Source organism: Typopeltis vanoorti, chromosome 16, assembly GCF_054136105.1.
Source record: "Typopeltis vanoorti isolate ZY-2024b chromosome 16, IOZ_Tvanoo_1.0, whole genome shotgun sequence".
Lineage (NCBI taxonomy): Eukaryota > Metazoa > Arthropoda > Arachnida > Uropygi > Thelyphonidae > Typopeltis > Typopeltis vanoorti.
This window is the reverse complement of record NC_143564.1, coordinates 25,183,153-25,207,916: the sequence shown is the minus strand read 5'-3', so window position 1 is coordinate 25,207,916 and position 24,764 is coordinate 25,183,153. Positions and strand designations below refer to the sequence as shown.

Sequence of the window (24,764 nt, the reverse complement as noted above, 5' to 3'; positions counted from 1 at the left end):
ATTGGAGGAAGACTGTAAAAAGGTAAACCAAACAGAACTTAGTTAAAGTCTTTAAAGGAAAGGTCACAATTATCGAGATTAAGACAGATGGCAGAAATAGCTAGAGATCAAGCCAGATGGCAGAAATAGCTAGAGATCAAGCCAGATGGCAGAAATAGCTAGAGATCAAGCCAGATGGCAAAGATTTCTTATTTATAAGGAACTCAACATGTCATCTGATGGATAAGAAAGAAAAGAACTGTGCATCATGCCTCACTGACATGGGACGTTAATGCTTATTATCAAGAACTCATATTATCTGTTCTTCATTGAAACACTTCAGAAAGAAATTTCTACCACTATAACAAATCTCCTCTCTCAATGGCTACAACTGCAAAACTATTACAAATCTTATCACTCGTTTTTCATCTCCCTCTGCAAGAAGTGATGACCCCCCCACAGTATTATTGCCAAGCAGATATAAAAGGAAAATGCAGTTAGTCGCAATATCAGTAATCTAATCTAGTGGAATTGCATAGAGAGTCATTTACACAAATATGACTCCACAATAGATATTAAATCCAAAACAGTACTCTCCCTCTCAATATATATATATATATATATATATATATATATATCCAAAACATACATATATATCATCTTTTAGTCACATTCTTTGTGTTCTTTGTTGTTATTATTGCTTGACTTTGATGTGCTAACAGTTTTATTGCATAGCTTCTGTATATGTGTGTGATGAGAAAGAGAGAGAGAGAGAGAAAGAGAGTTGTGTATGATTTATATTTCAAGCCTCCACACCTTCTACTTACATTATTCCAACCTCAGTTTGTAACTTCAAAATGATTCATTGCATTTGTGTTCATTTTGACTTCAAATTGACTGCATTTGAGCTCATTTTATATTCTTTCTTTATATCTAACATAAATGCGTTTTAAAAAAATTCTTTCTGTAGTTTGCAGTTCAGCCCACATCAGAAATACTCTTGATTTTGAAACCAATCAAAAATAAATCATTGGCAGTTTATCATGGTATCGCTTACCATTTTACAAATGCTGCAAGTTTTTGGGTACATGTCTAAATTTTTGCATTCACAATGCAAAATTGATTATTACATCCATAAAATATCTTAATTTGCATAGCTGTGTTACAAGTGGGGTTCCACAGGGCTCAGTACTGGGACCTATATTGTTTAACTTTTATATCAATAACATTGTCCGTGGATTGCAAGCGGATATTTGGTTGTTTGCAGATGATGCGAAGCTGGGAACAGTTATTAGTAATAGTGCAGATGTGGTAGACCTGCATGAGGATTTGAATAAGCTAGATAGATGGGCAAATGAATGGGGGTGTCAGTTTAATGCAGCAAAATGTAAGGTCTTGAGGTTTGGGACACATCGATGGGACGCTGCATACTCTATGGGAGGAGTTAAACTGGAAGAAGTAGCAGAGACAAGAGATCTGGGTTTTATGATTGATAGAAACCTGAAATTTAAGGGACATGTTGCAAAGGCAGTGAAAGTAACACAGAGGATTGCTGCAATAATGAGAAGGACACTGACCTGCAGAGATAAAATGGTTATCATTCCGTTGTATAAGACTCTGATCACACCACATTTAGATTATTGTTCTCAAATCTCATCCCCAGGATTTGAAGGGGCTAAATTAACCTGTGGAAAGGGTATAAAGGTGGATAACAAAGATGGTGCTGGGACTGTACAATGTAAGTTATGAGGATCGTCTAAGGGAGTGGACTGCAGAGTTTGGTGGATAGAAGAAGGAGGGATGATATAATTGAGACTTTTAAACTGTTGAGAGGTGGTTACAGGGTTGACACTGTGGAGTTTTTTCTCTTGGTTGAACTGTGGGAAGGAGTCATGACAAGGGGCCATCCCTGTAAGTTACAAAAGGAAACTGTGAGGAGTGGTTTCTTTGCATGGAGGGTGGTTGAACCATGGAATGCATTGCCTGATGGAGTGGTGAGAGAGCAAGAACAGTCAATGCATTTAAGGAGTGGTATGATAGACTTTGTGTTTCCTAGAAGGTGTTAAATTCTGAATGAAAGGAATTCATTCAGGATTTAACATGGTCTATCATTCCCTGACCCAAATTTACTCATCAGATAAATATCAAATTATTACTTACTGTTGTATATTCCATAATTATAGAATAATTATATATTCTAATAGTTGAAAGTTTATTTTTCACTTGGTTAGAGTATAATAAATTTAGTTTAATCCATTTATCCAAGTGTGAGCAAACAAAGTTTGCGCCTGAAAGTATCTTCAGGACTAGGGCAAGGTGATACAATACTCTAACCAAGTGAAAAATAAACTTTCAACATCTTTCTCTAAATCCAGAGTAATTTATTAAAAAAGGGTGGCACACCATTTGGCAACTCCTATAGGTAGAGATGACCTACGAATGCTTCTGCCTAGTATCTCAGCTTGGGCCTGGCTCCCACTGAAGAGACCTCAATAAAGGTCGAAACTAGTCTGGGTAGTGGCCCTTCCCTTAATGCATAACATTAGGCATATCCGCAAGGAGATGTGTTTTGCATTAAGGGAGATACTGAGACAGGAGTGTTGGTAGCTTGCTACACCTTTGCAACGAGTTGACCTGGTGTTGTATCACCTTGCCCTAGTCCTGAAGATACTTTCAGGCGCAAACTTTGTTTGCTCACACTTGGATAAATGGATTAAACTAAATTTATTATATTCTAATAGTTGTTAGTTATTTATCTTGTGCTAATTCTTTGTAGAGTGTATATATCCTATGTAAACTGTGCATGAAAACTCTGAATTTAATCCGCTTATGTAAACCATTGCCAAGGACATAGCTAGCATAACAGAAATTGAGTGCTGTGAGAAATTATGAAGTTATCCGGCAGAGTACATTTTGGCACTAACTATGATGTGTTAACGGAGAAACCACGAAGCAGATTTTGGCATGAAAATGGGTGAGCAGAGATGCGCTGTTGATATAGAAAGGAGTACGAAGCGGAAACTGGTGGAACCAAGTGGAAAAGACAAGGGAGCTCTCTGTCGTTCGACTTACCTTTTCTCAGGCTCTTGTTCATATCCGGAATGCTATTCCCTCATCCAGTAATAGTGAAGGACAAGAGGCATGACAAGGAGCCAAGGAAACCTGAAGGATAGCCAATTTAGAGCAAGGAGGCATGTGTTCCCAAACCAACCAAACACAAACTCACATTAGTACTAAAAACCAAGGTTCTTTTGTACTAATGTGAGCTGAGAGATAAAGCTATTAAGAAGCAAAGAAGTGTTTTCGAGAACCAGTGATAATAGACAAAGTATATCAATTGTTCTGATAAGGAAATCCTTTCTATGTTTTTGTGAATATACTAAAAGGGAAACGTATTGCAATAATAACAGTTCAATTATGAACATATGAATTTGTGAAGCTTGTTCCAAGAGAATGTGATATAAGTTAGTGACTGATTTACTAAGAATTACAGTAATAGATTGATAGGACTTTAGAAATTCCTTGGTGTGTGTATTTAGTGAAGTAGTGTATTTTGCTCTATATATCCTGAACAGCTAAACAGAGTCAACATTTGAAGCACATCGAATAGTTAACCTTGTCTAAAAAAACATTTGTGCTTAAAAGCCTTTAACAATAAGAAAAGTAGAAATCTATATGTTAAAAACATAATCGTGCTCAGTGTACTCTACAGTGAAGTTATTATTGTCTTAAGTACCTGTTTATTTCTTGATCATATTATTTATGTTTAGAACTTCTTGGATTAATGTAATTTCATGTGTTAATGTATTAAATGTTTCCATTCGTTTTGAATCTTGTGCTTGCCTGATTTCATTTCATTGCACCACTCATTTAATAGTTTGAATCTAAGCGGAAACCCTATTTAATGAGAAAGTAATATAAGACTAGAGAACCACGACTGCTATATAATTTAAGGAAGAATGTCTAAGGAGAGTTTCTATCTGAATTAGATTATATAACATTGTGCTTGCTGATGATTGATTCCACAGTATTGTTCATACAAATGTGAATGCAGAGTGGCGCAGTTAAAAATAAAATTTCTTTGTGTTCAAAAGTGGAGTCAGTCAACAGCCAGAACACACAACGGAGAAGAAAGATGTCACAACAGAGGGACCTCCCTCGATGAGTCTTGATAGACTTGTGTTTCTTAGAAAGGACCTTCCACAATGAGTCTTTTGACTCCATGGAGACCTGAATAATAATAATAATAATAATAAAGCCATTTTAGTTCTCCAGTAAACAGGTAGTCTCATGCCAAGCAGTGAAAATCATTTTCCACTTGAATGCATCCAAGCAGCTTTGGGAAATCCACTGCATTTGCTATAGAGGGTCGACTGTATAACAATTACGGATCATTTTTAAAACTTATCTTGGTAAACTCATCTACATATTGCACTGAGCCAGTAGCAAATGCCTACTGTGTTCCTGCATATATAGTTCCAGAGATTCATGATTGAGATATTTACTTCATAGTCAGGATGGATCATTGCCCTATTATAACTACAGCTATATTATTGTTATTACAAAATATAAACATTCCACTTGTAAAAAAACATAGTGTAAAATAACATAATCTATAAAAATAGATATCCCTTGTATATATCTTTTCAAGGTCACGTAGGCATGATTTTATGAATTTGCTATAAAGATTACAATGATAATGGGTAGCAGTTTTTGAAAAATTGCTCATCAAGCATAATGCAATTACATCCTAGTTGTATCCTTTCTTTCTCAAAGGATGAGATAGTGAAAACTTATATGATGCAAACAATTTAAAAAGGTGCATAATTGAATTTTGTGATCAAGTTCCATAATCAGTATAAATTTTATTGCATACATTAGTTAACACACAATGTGTAGGTATAGGATGATATTTTACATATTTAAATATCTCTAACAACTGGAAGACAAATAAATTGTTACTCCAATCATCATATTTTAATTTCTAATCTTTAGTAAATTACTTTAATCAAACAATGAATGATATAATGTTTTTTTTTTCTTTTTTTTTTTCAAATTGTTCTTATCAAATTATCGTAATGCTTATTATGTATTGAAAATTATTTCTTTGTGAAATTAAATGTTTTGAGTAAAAAAAAAAAAAATTCCAATTAAATTCAAGACTAGAAACAAAATTTTTTAAATGACCCCTACCTAGAAATGGAAACTTATCATATAATCCAAAAACTCTGCTCTTCATACCAACATTGGAACTTTTTTCCAAACCACTTCAGGCCTCCAGTAAGCAAAGTGGAAGTACTATTTACTGGCTTGCTTGTTTTAGTAGAACAAAAAATTGTTTTATTTTCAAATACATTTTTAAATTGATCATTTAAATAAAACATAGAAACTTCATAGTTTGATCTTAATTATGCCAAAACTTGTTTAAAAGGGAGTTAATTTTAAAAAAGCTTTATGATGATTGGATAATTTATTATAATAAGGAATAGTTTGTCATTTAGTCTCTGGATTGTTAAAAAAGTTTATGCTTGCTGCCTTTATGGGAATTCATTTTATAGTATTTTTCTGCTCATCCATTACAAGCCAAACTATGTTTGCAAACTATGCTTGACTAATACTTCTCACAAACAGCAGTCTTTAAATATTAGTATGCTGTTCAAAAATACAAATGTGGATCTGGATAAAAGAGTTCTATTTCCAGTAATAGGAAGTTTGAAGTTGCAAAAGAGAATAGTGATTAAAATGGATAAGAAGTAAGTTTTTTTTACATCGAGAGTGATAGGAGCATGGAATGCATTGCCTGAGAGGGGGGGGGGGTGAATGTGTAGACAGTGGATGAGTTTAAGGAGTGCTATGATAGACTTTGTGTTGACCTCCCACGATGAGTCTTGTGACTCCATGGAGGTTGAGAAATAATAATAATAATAATAATTGCCATTCCCAATATCAGAGGTACTTCTGAACTTGTTTCTTGTATTCTTGGGAAATTTCGTCCTTCAACTTCATTTAAACATATTAATCAAATCAGTTCCTGGTCACCATCTACTAAGGACAGAGTACTGCTACCTGAAGTCTACTCAGTTCCATGTAACTCCAAGTTATTTTACTTTGGTCAAACAGACCATTCTCTCACTAAATGTATTTCTGAAAACTTTTCCTTCGTGGAATCCAAAAACTGTCATAAATTTGGCCTTGCTGAACATGCAACTGTTCTAATACTAGCCACTGAATCCTCTGTGATGATGCTAAATTACTGCACAGTTGCTTTCACAAATTTGACATCTTTTTAAAGAAAGTGGCAAGGTTCTTCTCCACCACCCTAATCTTAACCTCACTAATGGATCATCTATGTCCAAAATTTAGGAAATTGTTATTGATAATTGCATTTCTTTATATTTTATTTATTTATTATTTTCTGTTGTTGTTACACATACACACTTGCACTTCTATTTTGGATCCTAATAGTATTATATTTACCTCTCTATTGCACATGAAAAAGATATTCTCCATATACCCACATTATTGTTGTTTAAATTTCTCAGTTCTATCTCTTACACTGATGATGGTTTAAGATAAATAAACCAAACTATTTCTATGTATAATTTAGTACAGTTAACTAAATATCTTGCCAATTGTGTTAAAAAATTTTTTTCTTGTTTCTTAATGGATTCACAGTTATCTCTATGTTGATGAATAATCAGCAAAAAAGAAGTGACTATAGTATTCAACCCTAAACATGAAGATAAGCTTCTTGAATATCAGGTAGGATTGATGTGGACAAATTTCATAATGGGAAATTGTATAACGAGATGTATTTGTGACCATAATTAGATAGAAGGTTGTACTAAGAAGAAGAAGAGGAATTTTTCGATTGATTGCAAAAGACAGTTGGCAAAAAAAGAAAGAGCAAAACCTTATCCTTGTTGTAGATCCAAACAGCAGAGTAGGAAATAAATACTAACCATATAGCTATGGTTCGGGAACATTTGGAGAAAAGAGCCGGCTTGGTTGGCCGAGTGGTTAGAGTATCTGCTCTCCAGCCAAAAGGCTGCAGGTTCGAATCCTGCCGTGGGCATGGATGTTTGTGAAAGAATTAGTGGTGATAGTTGGTGCTAGATGGTGTCAAGTGATGAAGGTTGATGGAGTAGTAACACGAAGAGTTGTAGAGTAGATGCCCTCCTTTGATGAGTCTTTGGACTCCCTGGAGATGTGATATAATAATAATAATATATACATGGATTTCTGTTCAGCACATGATGAAGACCACATTCACATGTTGAAATAACATTCACTGTTTTTTAAGGAGATGAAAATAGTTTGGAGAGGTTTCAGAGAAAAGTAGCTAAGGTGTTGTCGGGTCTCTGGAATGTTGAGTAACACAACTGATTGAAGAAATGCCTTAACTTACAGAGCCTGGTGGACATGACTGAGACATAAGCTGGCAGATTAATGTGGAAAAGACTTACTTTTTAGAACAGAGGATAAGAATCACACAATTTTGTGTGATCAGGGTTTGTTACATGGAGGATAGTGGGTGGATGGAATGAGTGGAAAAACAAAGTAAACAAATTTAAGGCATGAGTGAGCACTTTAGAAAATATGACTTCTGCATTGAGATTGTTTGCACTATCTCCATAGATGTAGCTCCCACTGATGAGACGTCAGGAAAGATCAGTAATAAAATTAAATAACACTAGTAGTATGGTAATGACTGGTACCATAATGCATGGCATTATATGTGCTTAAGATGAGAATTTAATGTGCATTTATGGGATGCTAGGAGCAGCTCGATACAAATTCACCTACTGCCAAATACAAAGATGAAAATATTTCTTATCCAAATTTTCTTTGTTCGTGCTTGAACAAAATAAAGATGAAAAGAAGAATATAATTTCTTTCCAGTGTTAATATGTTATGTGCATGTGTTTGAGAAAAATTAATAATCAGATACTGTTTATCTGTACACACATCAGCATTTATCTGATAGCTGTCCTGCATCTTTGTTTATCACTAGGATATGATTAGTTCACTTATTGGGCAGAATTTTGCTGACGATCAAGAGTATGCTGAGAGAGATCCTTCTCTGTTTGGTGATTATCTCAATGCTTTGGACGAAGGAGCTCCAAGACTTTATGAAGACATTCAGGATTATGATGTAGCCAAGGCTCTGTTCATGGAGGTATGATATTATCAATATATTTGTTAAAAAGACAGACTGTAATCTTGGTTTACTTATAATTTTGCTATTTCTTAGGCTGTCTTTCTGCCTATGGGAATAGATGTAGCGTTACTTTTTTTTAATATTTTGCTATTATGATAGTTTGTTTTTATATTATGATTATTATTAGCATCATTATCTATTACAGATCCTCAATGAACCACACTCACTCATCATGAGAGCACCGATCAAATAGAATGCTGTCCTGCCTTTAATTCTTTGTTTGTTTCCATCCATACTATCTCAGTAACTTTTAAATGTTAAAAACATATAAATGCATAGATAGTTTTATTGAAAGTAAACAATAGCTATTTCAGGCTGAAAATATGTAGATAAAATAATATAATATAAATAATATAATAATAAAATGTAGATAAAAGTATGCAATTCCACTAATAATAAAATTCCAATGGAATTCCAATAATAATAAAATTTTGATAAAAGGCAGAATTCAGCAATCAGGCTGAATGATAAATAGAAGGATAATGACATCATACAACTGAAACCAGAATAAGTGTAAAACAATACAAATAAATTAATAATAAATAAATAAAAATACATTTTCCAAGGATGATAATCTCCTAACCTTTAGGACTGGATAGGCCATTATTCTAATCCAAAGTTGGACATGACAAGTCTTCAGAGTTGGGAAGAGACTGGGGTGGGTTGGGTTTGGCAAACAGGGACACTTGTCCAAGGTGGCAACTTAATGTTAATGGAGCAGCCAGGGAAAAAAAAATTAAATAAAATCAGAAATAAAATGTATAAAGTAATAATGATAATTGTATTCTTTTGGTTTAGTTTCATGTTTTCACCAAGCACAAATTTAAAATCTAACTTCTATCATCTAATGTGGTGTATGTTTTTTGGAAATTGTTGTATTAAAATATCTTATAAATGAAACAGCACTTAAAATAAACTATAATCAAATCAAAAATTCATTTGCCAATCAGAAAACTAACAAAGAAAATTATGGGAGAGACTTTTTTATATTTTTGCTGAATTTTCACTTTTGTATTTTTGTCAAATAGAAAATAAAATTTTGTGTCATTTCGTACATGTTTATCTTTGACCAGAGTGCAAAAAATTTTATTTGTGCTTTTAAAAATTAAATTCTCAAAACTCTTTAATAGGGACAGCAAAAATTAGTTCTGCCCCTCTCCCCTTCAGAATTTTTGCAGAGCTGAGTTGCATATCCTTCCAAAAGATTCTTGTTGTATTTTAAAAAAAATGGGTCACTCAGTGGAGAAAACAATACACGATTAATGAACATGAACACTATATTCAATTCTCTGTTCTATATTCAGTTCTATATTCAGTGTCAAAACCTTGCTATGCAATCTTAAAGTTCTCTGTGTTCAGTGATAAATGGATTGCTAGAAGAGGGGGATTTGATTTGCCTTGAGGAACAATAGACAGTGTGACTATGGGAATTATTTTGAAATGAAAGAGTGGATGTGATGATTGGTGCAAATGACTTGAGAGGATGAGAGATCTTTAGTTAATGCTTCAGGTTGTATGGCAGAAGAGTGAGAGAGAGAATATAGTGAGCATGTTACCCAGGTATGATAAGATGGAGCTGATGAGAAGAGCATCAAAAATGAATTGTATCATAGTCAGAATGTGTCGAAAGATAGGGCTGGATTATGTGAGTGCCTGAAGAGTATTTGAGGACAGAAAGAACCTGTATGCAAGATATTGCATTCATTTTAATGAGGATGGATGTAAGTATCTGGAGAGTGTTTTTCTCTGGACAAGCGAGAGTGTTAGTGAAGGCAAACTAGAGTAGACTGGATTGTAGCAGGGGGTGGGCTCTTGGGAGAAGGAGGAAAACATAGTATAATGCAAAATCCAGTCGAGTCTGGAGGGAATAATGATGGGTATAGAAACACTGACAATGTATTGATGCTTCTTTATACAAATGCCAGGAGTAACTGAAATGAAGGAAGATGAACTGGTGGTGCTGATGGTCTTAGCCTATTCAAAGAATATTGGGATCACTGAGACAGAGTGAGAGAGCAGACAGCTGAATATGCCCTGTCAATTCACATGAAAGGTATTTTTAACAAATAATTTGAACAGTAAAGCCTGAAGAATAAAATTCTTTGGTAAACTGTGTTCTGAGATGTTGCTTCCCCATACACACACAAAACTTTTTTCTCTTTTTTAGTGAATGAATCACCTATTCATCATACTAATCTGCTATTCATTCCCAACTTACATCTCAACTTGTACATCAGCTTGCCATATTACAGTCTGTCAGATGCCTTTACAAAGTCAACAAAATCAGTATACACAAGTTTCCCCATAACATTTCTAACTTTGTCACCACTAAGATGCTGACCATCATAGAACTTTTGCATTTATTACTCCAATACTGGATTTTATTCTTGACCAGTTTCTCTAGTACTTTTTCCACATTATAGGCACTGTATTTAGTTTGTAATTGGAAATACTTGTCCAATGAGTCTTGTGACTTCATCGAGGTCAGGAAATATAAATAATAATAATAAATTGGTTTTGAGAGACTGATGTCTCTGTATATATATATATACAGAGACAAGCTATATTATATTTCACACAGCACGTGCTAAAAAGACAATGATTTGATCAATGGCTATTCTACTGGCTTGAACTCTAGTGAAAATAAAATAAAATTAAAATAAATAAATGAAATAAAATAAAATAACTATATCAAAGCTATATTCTATTTAAGATGACATCAGAAAAAAAAATTGTTCATACAGATAGTTTTTAGTTTTATTAAAACTATCTGTATGAAAAAAATTTTTTTATAAAATAGTTTAATATAAAACTAATTTTTTATAAACTAAAAATAAAAAAAAAATAGTTTTTATTTTTACTAAAACTATCTGTATGAAAAAACTTTTCCTCTGATGATGTCTTAAATAGAATATAGATTTGATGTAATTATTTTATTTTATTTATTTGTTTTAATTTTGTAATAAACACAAAAACGTATTCTGATTATAAGACCATCGGTCTTTAAAGTGATTTTTAACATGTCAGATTACTGCCTTTCTAAACAAGAATCTGAAATTCTAAAGAAAGGTTTCAACTTTTCAATTGCTCCTAGCCACATACCAAAAATGGACTTCATTTGTGGTATTGAAAAAGGTCTTTATCCTCTCCCGGAGGCAATAGCTAATGTTATTAGATTCCAAAGCACAATCATCCTTGCCACAGCAAAACCACCCAAACTAAATACCATTCCCTATGATAGAAAGGCAATTCAGAATTACAAAGATAAGAAGAACTTACAAAGGAACAAAGATATAATAATTACTAAAGCGGACAAAGGGAATTCCACAGTCATTTTGAACTCCAGAGATTATATTAGTAAGATTAATAATGTACTATCGGACTGCTCCACATACAAAATACTGTGGAATTCCCTTTGTCCGCTTTAGTAATTATTATATCTTTGTTCCTTAAGATACAACCATAACTAACCATAATGAGACAAACCTTCTGATTCGTAATATGAATAGTTGGCCTGAAGAGTTAAAAAGAAAACTAAAATCTTCACATCCTATAACACCTCGCCTTTATGGTGCACCCAAAGCGTATAAAGAAGAAGTTCCACTTCGTCCTATCGTTGATGGCAGATTCTTCTCCCACATATCTATTAGCCAAACACCTTGCCAACCTACTAAAAGGAAAAATCAGACAATCAGAGTCTTATTTAAGGAACTCTCAACACTTTGTTGAGAAACTCAAGAACGTTAAGCTATCAAAAACAGACATAATGGCCAGTCTGGATGTGGTCTCCTTATTTACGAATGTTCCAGTTGAGGAGGTCATAGACATTATAAAAGATCTCTTTCCTAGGGATATCGCACAACTTTTCCATCACTGCCTGAAGTCCAATTTCTTTAAAGTCAACAACATCGTTTATCAACAATTGGAAGGTCTAGCCATGGGCAGTCCCCTGTCACCACCATGTGCTGACTTGTTCATGGAGAAATCAGAAAATGAAATTCTAGCCAACATTGTACCAAAACCATCAGTCTGGTGGAGATATGTAGATGATGTTTTTATCATTTGGAAAGAAAAAATAGAAAACTTAGATGTGTTCTTAAATAAAATCAGCTCGTTTCACAACAAAATCAAATTTACTTTAGAATTGGAAAATAATCTACAACTTCCTTTTTTAGATATACTGGTCAAAAGACAAGAGAATGATAATATTAAACTTACTATATATAGAAAACCAACAGATATTGGAGAGCATCTTCATTTTACTTCCAATCATCATCATACATAAAAATACAGCATCATCCATATGATACAAAATAGAGCCCAAAACATAGTCACAGACGAAGAATACAGAACTTTCTCAAATATGGAAATCGCTATCTCAAAATGGTTATCCTCTAAACATAATCAACAAATTGCTTTATAAAAATAACCTCCACCAACCAAGGATAGCAACTCAGTACATTTCATCCATAGTCATCCCCTATGTTGGTTCAGTCTCCACTAAAATAGCTAGAATTTTGAATCCTTACAACATCAGAGTTGTGTTTAAACTGACTGCAACCATTAGACAGTTTTTAAGATCCCCTAAAGACAGTGTTCCATTTTTCAAATATGCAGGTGTTTATAGAATATCATGCACTTGTGGACTTTCCTACATAGGCCAAACTTCAAGAAGCCTGGAAATTAGACAGTAGGAACACGTTGGAGATGTAAATCACAACAGAACAGATACCTCAGGTTTGGTGCATCACTTCTCAACTTCTAACCACGCAATAGATTGGGAAAACAGCTCGATGCCATATATAGAGGATTACAGATGCCGAATATTCAAAGAAGCAGCAGTGGTCATACGAACAGGAAATAATCTGAACAGAAATCAAGGAGCAATATTGAAAGATACATGGAAAAATCTGATTAATTCTTTAAGTATAGCGGAACTACAGTACACTAAAAACTATAACGCATATTTACAATAATGACTGAAGCATCTCGCTACATGCATACATTGTCACGTGAGCTGTCAAATTTGGTTGCCTAACTGTTGTAAACGGTTACTGTGTTCTTTCGTTTTTTTGCATTTTTTTTTTTCACCTTTTTTAGTCTTGACAAAGCTAGACAGTATGCTAGTGAAACTAGGCAGCGTTCTTGTACATATGTGTATTAAACCGATGGTCTTATAATCAGAATACGTTTTTGTGTTTATTACAATATATAAAGACCAAATATGAATAGTCTAAATTGTTTTAATTTTATTTTAACTAGAGGTCAGGCCAGTAGAATAACCAGGCCTGATCAAGTTATACTACCTGAATAACCTGATCAAATCATTGTCTCTTTAGCATGCTGTGTGAAATGTAATATAGCTTGTCTCTATATATATGTGTATACTCCAGATTATGACCTTAATATGAAGGTCGAAAGTCGAGAAATTAAAATAATTATTTCTGACACAGTTGCAGAGTCCATAATTTTTCTAAAATGAATGGTTATCCTCTTATCAACGATCACCGTGTAACACTCAAGGAAAGGATTGTATACTCATCATCTTGCACGCCTCTAGTTCATTCAGTCTATGTACTATTTGTCTCCTTTCTGGTTATTGTTCTATATTATTTGCACCAGCATGAAATACACCGACAAAATGTTCATTAACTAATTTTACTGCATCCTTTGCATGGTCTTGGAGGCCATTATCATCCTCCAATGTTATTCTTTTGTAAATACTTGTTCACTTATATTTACAAAGCAGAACAACTCCTGTGGAACCTCTTCTATTGCAATATTATATAAATCAAGTGGATATTAAATCCAGCATTATTTCAAAGCCGAATGTAGAAACTATGAAAGTTTCATAAAAAATATAAATTAAAGATACCAAAAATGGTATCTTTCCTGGTTAATCACTTATCCAACTGTAAGTAAACAAGTTTGCACTTGAACTATTTTCAGGACTGATGGTCTGGGTAGTGACCCTTCCCATAATGCATAGCATTATACATGTCTGCAAGGAGATGTGCTTTGCATTATAGGATACTAAGGCAAGTGATGTGAAGTCTTATCTTCTCTATATGAGTTGCTTCAGTCCTGAAAATAGTTCAGGTGCAAACTTGTTTGCTTACAGTTGGATAAAGGATTAAACCAAGTATATAATTTCTTGGTATCTTTCAATTATAATATAACCAAGTGGAAAAAGTTCCAACAAGTTTCATAAAAAAAGTTGACCAGAGAGCTTACGGGAATACACTAGCCGTCATTTACGAGTTGCCTTAGTGCGGACCATATAGAAGACATGATCTCTTGCCCAAGCATCCATATATTTGCCTTTTATCATTCCATTTTGATAAGGTTTCACTGGTTTGACAGCTGTTTCAAAATGGTAGGTTCTCCTCAGAAACCAGAAGTGGATATTAAATCCAGCATTATTTCAAAGATGAATGTCGAAACTATGAGAGTTTCATAAAAAGGTTGACTAGGGAGCTTACAGGAATACGCTTGCCAGCAGTTACGAGTTGCCCTAGCACAGACCATAATAGAAGACATGACCACTTGCCCAAGCATCGACAGCCAACAAGTGTAGTCCCGTAAGCTCTCTGGTCAACATTTTTACAAAACTTTCATAGTTTCTACATTCGGCTTTGAAATAATGCTGGATTTAATATCCACTTGCTTTATATAATTTTGCATCATCGAACGGAAACCTTTTGACTCTTTAATTTAGTAAAAGTCTTCTATTGCATATTTTCTTTCCTTAACAATGTCTGCCTACATTTTATATTTCTTTTGCACCTTGTCATTGTTATCTTGTCAGAACAATTTTTTTCACACTGCTTACCTAATTTATGCTTATGTAGTCCATCCTACCTCATTTATTTCTCTCCTGATATACATTTTCTTAGTTTATACCTGTGTCCTAACCATTTGCTTACAAGCCTGTTATCTTTTCAGCTCCTCATCCCATGCTGTTGATGTAATTTGAATATCCTTTTATATAGTGAAACCTGAGGAGTATTCATAACTAAAAATTCACAGTAATTAAATTTTAATAATATGCAGATATTTCATCTTAAGGATCTTAAGACATCATCAGTACAGTTATTACAAACAATTCTAGGTATTACATTCAATTATGAATGTAATTTGAATAATGAAGCTGAATATTTTAGTCCTCAAACACACTACTGCACGTATAGAGGGATTCCAATGAAAGCTGTTCCTTGGAATGTAATTCCTAGTATTGTTTGTAATAACTGTACTGATGATGTCTTAAGATACTTAAGATGAAATATATACATATTATCAAAATTTAATTACTGTGGTATACATGTGAATTTTTATTTAGTAATTTGAATATGGAAAGCTTTCTGTAATTTCTTGCTATGTAGTCCCACATATTCCTTTTAGAATAGAATGTTCTCCTTTTCATCTTTTGTTATGATCTCTGTCACCAACTCATGACATTATTGAGATCTCATTCGCAATTGCATACTGTGAGACACTTACCAAATCCAATACTCTAAAACACACACACACATATAATAGGTGTCACTGATTATTCATTATAGTGCTTCATGGTATGAACAACATCAAGAGAGAATAAAATACATTTATTAAACTTACTAATATTTTGCTGATTTTCTCCAGCATCTTCAGAGCATAATTATAACTCTGACAAGAACAATACACTAAATAACATAAAATCACTAGTGGTGTACCTCAAGGAGTCTATTTTAGGGCCATTGCTATTTAACATGTATGATAATGATATTCAGGAAGATTTGAATAGGAATATTTAGTTATTTGCAGATGATGCAATTTGGGAAGACCCATGAGGAGCAGAGCAGATGTTGTGGCCTTACAAGAAGACTTAAATAGACTGAGGGAGTGGAGTGGGGTGGGGGATAGCAATTCAACATTGTAAAATGTAAGGTTTTAAAATTTGGAAAACAAAGATGGGTTGTAGAGTTTACACTTGTGGGGATATATTATTAGCGGTGGAAGAAATAAGAGATCTTGGGGTGATGGTGGATAAGGATCTAAAATTTAAAGGACACTTTGCCAACATTGTCATGACAACACAACAAATTCTGGTAATTTATTATTTTATTTAGTGTATGATGTACAGGTCTCAGGATAATACATACAAATTACATAAAACAGCATAAAACAATTGTAAAAATCATATTAAAAGGGGTACAATAGGTTGAAATGATTAGACATCAAAATTAAGAATCAGGAGTCAGAGCTTAATCCTTGAATCCTGGATCCACTCCAGGGATTCTGAGATCAGTTTTAAAAAGTCCTCTTTGGTACCTGAGATAGATAGGGCACTATCTATCTCAGGTACTAAAGAGGACTTTTTAAAAGTCCTCTTACTCAAGCACAATGTGATTGATAGTCTGGATCCCTCTTTTGCATTCATAGTTTGGAGTATTGGACCAGCTCTATTTATGCAAGAGATGCATACATCTCCCATGTCCTGTTCTGATCCGATTTAAAGTGGTCCAAACATGTCCATAATTTGTCCATAATTTGCTTAAGGCTTGGGTCCTGCAGAGTGAGGGAGGGACTATATTACTGAGAGTCGGGAGCCAGTAGCCAGGAGTAGATCTTAAAGCTCCAGAGATTATCCTCATAGTTTGATTCAGCTGGACATTGAATAAAGAAGTGTGTGTGCTGTTCAGCCACACAGGAGCACAATACTCTGCTGTAGAATAGACCAAAGACAGTGCGGTAGTACGCAGTGTGTTAGCATCAGCGCCCCAAGAAGTACCAGCAAGTTTATGCATTATATTATTACGAGTTTTTAATTTTCCAGCAATATTTTCTAGATGATATTTAAATGTCAAACTTCTGTCTAGGGTAACTCCTAGGTATTTTGGATGATTGTTAAATTTCACCTGTTTATTTCTAAAGTAAACTTTTGGGATATAGTTGGCCTGGATATTACTTAAATGAAAGGATACTACTTAAATGAAAGGATACTACTTCAGTTTTGTTCAGGTTAGGTTGTAATCGCCATCGTCTAAAGCAGGAATTCTCAACCTATGGTACACGTAGCACTGGTGGTACGTGAGCCACTGCTGGGTGGTACGAAAACAGATTTGCTTACTGGTACATCTAATATCTCGAATTAAATATAGTGGTATGCCACTGGAAAAGGTTGAGAACCCCTGGTCTAAAGTATTTATCAAGTACAGCCAGATCTTCAATTAAGGTATTCTCAGCTTTTTGGAATGTTGAATGTTGAGTTGCAATGGCAATATCATCAGAATACATGAATCTCCGTGATGCAGTCTCTGGGATATCACTAATATATGAGTTAAAGAGCAATGGGGCAAGAGCTGATCCCTGAGGTAGGCCATTTTTAATCTTAAAGAATTTACTTTTGAATTCATTGAGAGATACTTGTATCCATCTGTCTGCTAGTATTTAATTAATTAGGTTGGCTAGTTTTGGTGATTGGATTGTTTCTAGGAATTTTAAGATAAGATCCTCTCTCCACACTGTGTCATAGGTAGCAGAGAGGTCCACGAATACCACTATTGTTTTCAATTGTTTAGCATAGCCGTTCTCTATAAAAATTGTCAAGGCCAGTACTTGATTGCAACAACTTCTGTCAGGTTTGAAGCCAGCCTGTTCCTGTGGAGTTCTGTTATGTATACTTGAAGAAATTCTGTGTATGGCATTCTTTCGAGAAGTTTCAGGCAGATGCTTAGCAAGACGATAGGACAGTAGTTGGAAGCAATTGTAGAGTCTTTGCCAGGTTTTAAGACAGCAATGATTTTAGATCTTTTAAAAATTGGTGGAAGTATGCCAGAGTCCAGGATATTATTGTACATAGCACTAAGCCATTTAATAGTTTTTGGTCCACAGTTCTTAATGAATTCAGGGTAGATGTTATCGAGTCCAGCTGCCTTCCCAGTCCTCTGTGAGTTAACTGCCTGGGTAAGTTCCTGGGAAGTGAAAGCCTGAGATAGTGATGATGTTGGAAGATCTGTTTTAAGATTTTTTAGTTTTTGTTTCACCTCTCTCGTAGCTACTCTGTCTTGAGGATATTTAGTCATTGAGACTATATGCTTTGCAATGTGTTTTGGATCTATGGTGGGCAGTTTACCAGAAGTCCTTGTATTAGGGTCAAGCTTCCTAATCAGGGACCAAACTTTTCGACTGGAATGAGTAAAATTAAAATTGTTTCACCTGGTGTTGTACTACCCAAGTGATCATTTACACTTGGTTCCGCCGATAGTTTTTTCGGAATTGAAACTCTATGGATGTCGATGGATTTCGACCCGAGTTTCGTACCCGGCTATAAAATAAAATGGGATTTACCATCTCCCTGTTAATTAACAAATTCGCCGGTAAAATAGCCTTTCGGCTTATTATCTTTGTAATTAACAATATTTAACAATACATAGTACACCACTTCGGCAATTCGATAGTAGAGGTATGTAAGTTTCGGTTCACTTAAACCTTGATATTCCAGGTCTACCTACTCACTGATGAGACCTCAAAAAAGGTTGAAACCGGTCTGGGTAGTGCCCTCTTCTCATAATGTATGACAATATATATACATCTCTTAGGAGCTGGGTTTTACATTATGAGAGAATATTAAAGTTAGTGATGGATCTTGCTCCACCTTTGCAAGGAGTTGCCCTGGTGTTGTACTACCCAAGTGATCATTTACACTTGGTTCCGCCAATAGTTTTTTCGGCATTGAAACTCTATGGATTCCGACCCGAGTTTCGTACCCGGCTATAAAATAAAACGGGATTTACCATCTCCCTGTCAATGTTTCACCTCTCTCGTAGCTACTCTATCTTGAGGATATTTAGTCATCGAGACTATATGCTTTGCAATGTGTTTTGGATCTATGGCAGGCAGTTTACTGTTTTAATCCATTTGTCTTTCCTAGCATTGTCAAGAGACTTCAGTAGCTCAGTGGCTACTGTAGGATTATTATTAGTAGAGAATTCTTTATACAGTTTTTCACTGTCACTATTCCAGCCTGGGATATAATCTCTCCTAAAACCTCTTGGAATGGTTCGTTTGGCAGCATCAATAATAATGTCAACAAATGTATTGTAGTTGTTTACAGTGGGCTTTATAAATCTTATTACAGTGTTAACCTGTTTCTTAAAAGAATCCCAGTCAGCTTTGAGAAAGTTCCACCTAGGTTTTAATACTGTTTTTATGATTGGAATATTTAGGCCTACTTTATAGATTATAGGTCGATGTTGGCTATTTGGAAAACTGTCTAATACTTTCCTAGAGATGGGGATTTGGTCGCCATTATCGTCTGCAATGCAGAAGCACAAATCAGGGTTATATCCTCTTATCTATCCAGAGGAGAGAAAGCTTAGTTTATCTTTGGCATCAAAGATCAGATAGAGGTTCTGATTTTCCATCCAGTTCACTAGTAGGGTACCATTTCGGTCATCCTTTCTATAGCCCCAAAGGGTGTGATGACTATTAAAATCTCCCAGGATTATGCTTGGATGTTGTTGCTGGGACAGTACTTGATCACGCCATTTAGCTAAGGGAGGTTTATACATGTTGGTTATAGTATAACCAGATATTATAATAGATACACTATATATGTCCTTGCTGGTGCTTGGTTCACAGATCTTATAATTAGAAATGCTATTTTATGTTGCCATACCACATTTGGGATGGTTTATGCAGTTAATTATATTCTATCCATATATTTTCCCTCTGGTTAGTAGATCTAGATCATGCTTAGTGTGAATTTCCTGTATTATAACTATATCTATTTAATGATAATTCAGGATCTTAGTAAGAACTTCACATTTAGCCCTACTTATTCCGTCTATGCTTAATTGGCATATTTTTAAGAGTGAGCCCATATTCTTGATTCTCAGCCCCTCGGTAAGTGTGTGTCGGTTATCTAAGAGCCTGTGTTCATGAGTCCTGCTAGGAGAGTACAGATCCATCTGTCACTGTAGACTATTTAGCGGTATCCAGGGTGCACCACGAGAGGCAGTCTGTTTACAGCCTATTCTGGCAATGATGCAAAGGACACTGATTTGTAGAAGCAAGGAGATTCTTGTTCTATTGTATAAGGCTTTGATTAGACCACATATGGACTGCTGTGCACGGATTTGGTCACCTTATTTTCAAAAGGATGAAATGATATTGGAAAGGATCCTGAGGCAATTGACTAAGGTAGGTTCTACTCTCTGGAATGTTGAGTATGAAGAAAGTTTGAAAATATGCAATTTGCAGAGTCTAGTGGATAGGAGAAAGAGGGGTAATATGATGGAGATGTACAAGTTGGTAAGGGGTTGTTATAGGATTAACATTGAAGAGGATTTTTCATAAAATACTGGGAGATGGGAAGGGGGAAAGCAAGTGGTCATCTCTTGTATAAGGAGAGTTTGAACAGTCGAATGAGAAGTGGTTTTCACATGGAGAGTTGTGAATGATTGGAATGCATTGCCTAAGAGTGTGGTGTCTGTGGAGAATTTGACTGTATTTAAGGCACAGTATTATGAGTTGTGTATATGACAAAGGGACCTCCAGCGATGAGGCTTTGACTCCATGGGGATCTTGGGATAATGATAATAGTAAGTGCTGAGAGAATAATATTAGAATGCATACCCATGGTCAGGAAGATAAACTTAGAGGGGCTCAAGTGGATTAGTTGAGATATAAAGCAGGAGCTGCAAAAAAAAAAAAAAGTGAATATAAGGGGAAAAAAGTAATCATATTACAAACTTCAAGAAAGAAGGGTGACTACTATGGTTAAAGAAAGGCCAACACGAGATTATTATTATTATTATTATTATTATTATCATTATTATGTGACACCTCCAGGAGTCCAAAGACTCATCGAGAGAGAGTGTGCCAACAGCATCGAATGATTAACCCCTTCCAACTACTAACCATGCTCAAACTTGCTTAACTTTTTTGCGAGCCATTAGTAGCAGAGGCTCTACAAATCAACCATTATGAGAGAAAATTATTTAAAACATTCCATAGTAAAACAAGGGTAGTGTTTTTGCTATGCAAAAAGTGAGAAGGATGAATGATATGAAAGGATGACTTTAATCAATGCTGATGGCAGAAAGTGACAGAAGAAGAAGAAATAGTTGAATTGACAATTGATATCATCCAAGTGGAGATTTTGTGGTTGCTAATGTGAGAGATACTGATGTGAAAATTGAGGTAGATAAATAGGAGATGTGAAGGATATAGAAAAGTATCAATGTGAATACATTTGTTGGATTAGATGAAATGTTGATTATTGAATTACTTAAGGAATTCACAACATAAACTGGAATATAAATTAAAATAAACTTTAATATATACTTTCTATATTTCAGCAATATCACGTTGCCATCTTCATGGGATCTTAAGATTAAGACATGTGCAAGGTACTAGAACAGCAAATGAGGTTGAAGAAAGGAGACTACTGTTATTCCTAAAGTCTTGATGGTGTCCCCCTAGCAGGTTATATTAGGTATTCTTGACCATTGGGCTGAAGTTCTCATGATGTAAGTTTCCCAAATTTAGGGCAGTTTCATACATCGAAATTTGTTGAGGATGGGCACGTTTTTTAGGACTGAGGCTGATAATGTGAATAGTCTTTCAAATTTATACTTGCTGCGGTGTATTATTGTGGCTTTCTTCCAACGCACTCTGTGGCATATATCCAGAGCATGGTCTGCAAGCCCAGAGTGGCTGTAATGGTGAAACCAGATATAGTCCTTGTGTTTTGAAATTCTGATATTTGCTGTCCTGCCTGTTTGGCAAAAATAGGACAGTTTACAGCTGCAACAGACCTGGTAAACATCAGGTAGGTCTAGGGGAAGTGGTTGGTCTTTTGTGGAGCAGATAAGGGATGCCAATTTTCTATATGGTTTGTAACAAGAGGTCAGGTCATATTTCTTTAGGAGTTTGGTTATTTTTTCAGAGGTGCCCCGGATGTAGGGGATAGTGATTGATTTAGAGTAATCTTTATTGTGTAGGGGGGGGGGAGTTGTGGTTTACTGGTTTTAGTATTTTTCGGATTTTTTGGGGGTTGTATCAATTGGTTGAGAACGTATTAAGGATGTGATTTAGTTCAGTGGTTAGGGCTTGTCATTCGAACAGATTAGTTTAGCCCTGTTATGTAGTGTCTTAATAAACTTTCTATAAACTGAGAAAACCAAAGTTCGATCAGGCTGGCGGGTGATTAGTGTGTCTAGGAAAGGGAGGCTGTTGTTATCCTCTTTTTCCAAGGTGAACTTGATTCTGGGGTGTTGGTTGTTTAAGTGTGTTAAGAAGGAGAGGAGTGTATCTGAGCCATGTGGCCAAATAGCAAACACATCATCAACATAGCAAAGCCATATAGTAGGTTTTTGTCGGGCAGAGTTTAAGGCTTTCTCTTCAAAAGTCTATATAAACAAGTTGGCCAGTGGTGGGGAGAGTGGTGAACCCATGGCTGTCCCCTCTATCTGTTTGTAGAATTTTCCCTGCCAAACAAAATAGCCTGATTTCATTGTGAACTGAAATAGGGCTGAGATATTGGGAGGAAATTTGGCTTGGATGAGCTCTAAGGTTTCCTTGAGTGGGACATTTGTGAATAGGTAGGAGACGTCAAAACTGACCATTATGTTCAGTATGTTGGAGTGTAAGGTTTTCTATACTGGCTTTGAAGTGCTGAGTTTTTCATAATGTGATGGTGTGTTGCCAGTATAGTGTGGGAGCACTTTGGCTAAATATTTGACTAATTTGTATGTGGGAGAGTCAATGTCATCCCCTATGGGATGTAATGGCACATTTTGTTTATGAATTTTTGAAAGTCCATAAATACGGGGAGTATAGAGTTAAAAGGTTTTAATTTGTTGGTGACTTCTGCAGTCCAAGAAGTGACCTTCTTAAGGAGCCTATGGAGTTTTCTGATTTGTGAGTCACACATAAAACACTCAGCCCACTTCAAAGCCAGTATAGAAAACCTTACACTCCAACGTACTGGCATAATGGTCAGTTTTGGCGTCTCCTCCCTATTCAGAAATGTCCCACTCAAGGAAACCTTAGGTTCATCCAAGCCAAATTCCCTCCTGATATCTCAGCCCTCTTTCAGTTTACAATGAACTCAGGCTATTTCGTTTGGCAGAGAAAATTCTACAAACAGATAGAGGGGACAGCCATGGGTTCACCACTCTAACCATCCCTGGCCAACTTCTTTATGGAAACTTTTGATAAGAAAGCCTTAAACTCTGCCCCACAAAAACCTACTATATGGCTTTGCTATGTTGATGATGTGTTCGCTATTTGGCCACATGGCTCAGATACACTCCTCTCCTTCTTAACACACTTAAACAACCAACACCCCAGAATCAAATTCACCTTGGAAAAGAGGACAATAACAGCCTCCCTTTCCTAGACACACTAATCACCCGCCAGCCGGATGGAACCTTGTTTCTCAGTTTATAGAAAACCCACGCATACAAAAACAGATATATTCACCAACAATTCCCCCCCCCCCTCACAACAATATGGTATTATTAAGACACTGTATAACAGGACTAAACTAATTTGTTCGAATGACAAGGCCCTAACCACTGGACTAAATCACATCCTTAATACGCTCTCAGCCAATGGCTACAACCCCCAAAAAATCCAAAAAATACTAAAACCAGTAAACCACAACTCCACCCCCCCCCACACACACACACAATAAAGATTACTCTAAATCAATCACCATCCCCTACATCCAGGGCACCTCTGAAAAAATAACCAAACTCCTAAAGAAATATGACCTGACCTCTTGTTACAAACCATATAGAAAATTGGCATCCCTTATCTGCTCCACAAAAGACCAACCACTTCCCCTAGACCTACCTGGTGTTTACTGGGTCCATTGCAGCTGTAAACTGTCCTATTTTAGCCAAACAGGCAGGACAGCAAATATCAGAATTTCAGAACACAAGGACTACATTCGATTTCACCATTACAGCCACTCTGGGCTTGCAGACCATGCTCTGGATACTTGCCACAGAGTACGTTGGAAGAAAGCCACAATAATACACTGCAGCAAGTATAAATTTGAAAGACTATTCATAGAATAAGTCTCAGCCCTAAAAAACATGCCCAACCTCAACAAATTTGATTGCATGAGACTGCCCTAGATTTGGGAAACATACGTTATGAGAACTTCAGCCCAATGGCCAAGAATAACTAATATAGCTCGATAAGAGGCACCATCAGGACTTTAGGAATAACAGTAGTCTCCTTTCTTCGACCTCATTTGCTGTTCTAGTGCCTGCATGCACGTGTCTTAAACTTAAGTTCCCATGAAGATGGCAACATGACGTTGCTGAAATATAGGAAGTATATATTAAAGTTTATTTTAATTTATATTCCAGTTTATGTTGTGAATTCCTTAAGTAATTCAATAATCATGTACAGCCAACATATAAGCCTTTTTACAAGAATTAGATGAAATGTTGGCTCTTGTGCTATGTGAATGCGCAAAAGAATTGGCATTATCTCTAAGGGTTGCAGTACCATGCATTCTTGTTCTAGGAAGGAGATGTATATCAAAAATGGGGGTTTATGT

General features: G+C 35.4%; 1 protein-coding gene across 1 annotated transcript in view; it reads left to right on the top strand.

The window, feature by feature from the left end:
• Positions 1 to 24,764, top strand: part of Dhc98D (Dynein heavy chain at 89D) — a 1,285,966-nt gene that overhangs the window by 787,170 nt on the left and 474,032 nt on the right. Inside the window, exon 41 of the mRNA XM_090406627.1 lies at positions 7,994 to 8,158. Coding sequence (XP_090262753.1) covers positions 7,994 to 8,158 — 165 coding nt within the window. The remainder of the gene's footprint in view (positions 1 to 7,993; positions 8,159 to 24,764) is intronic.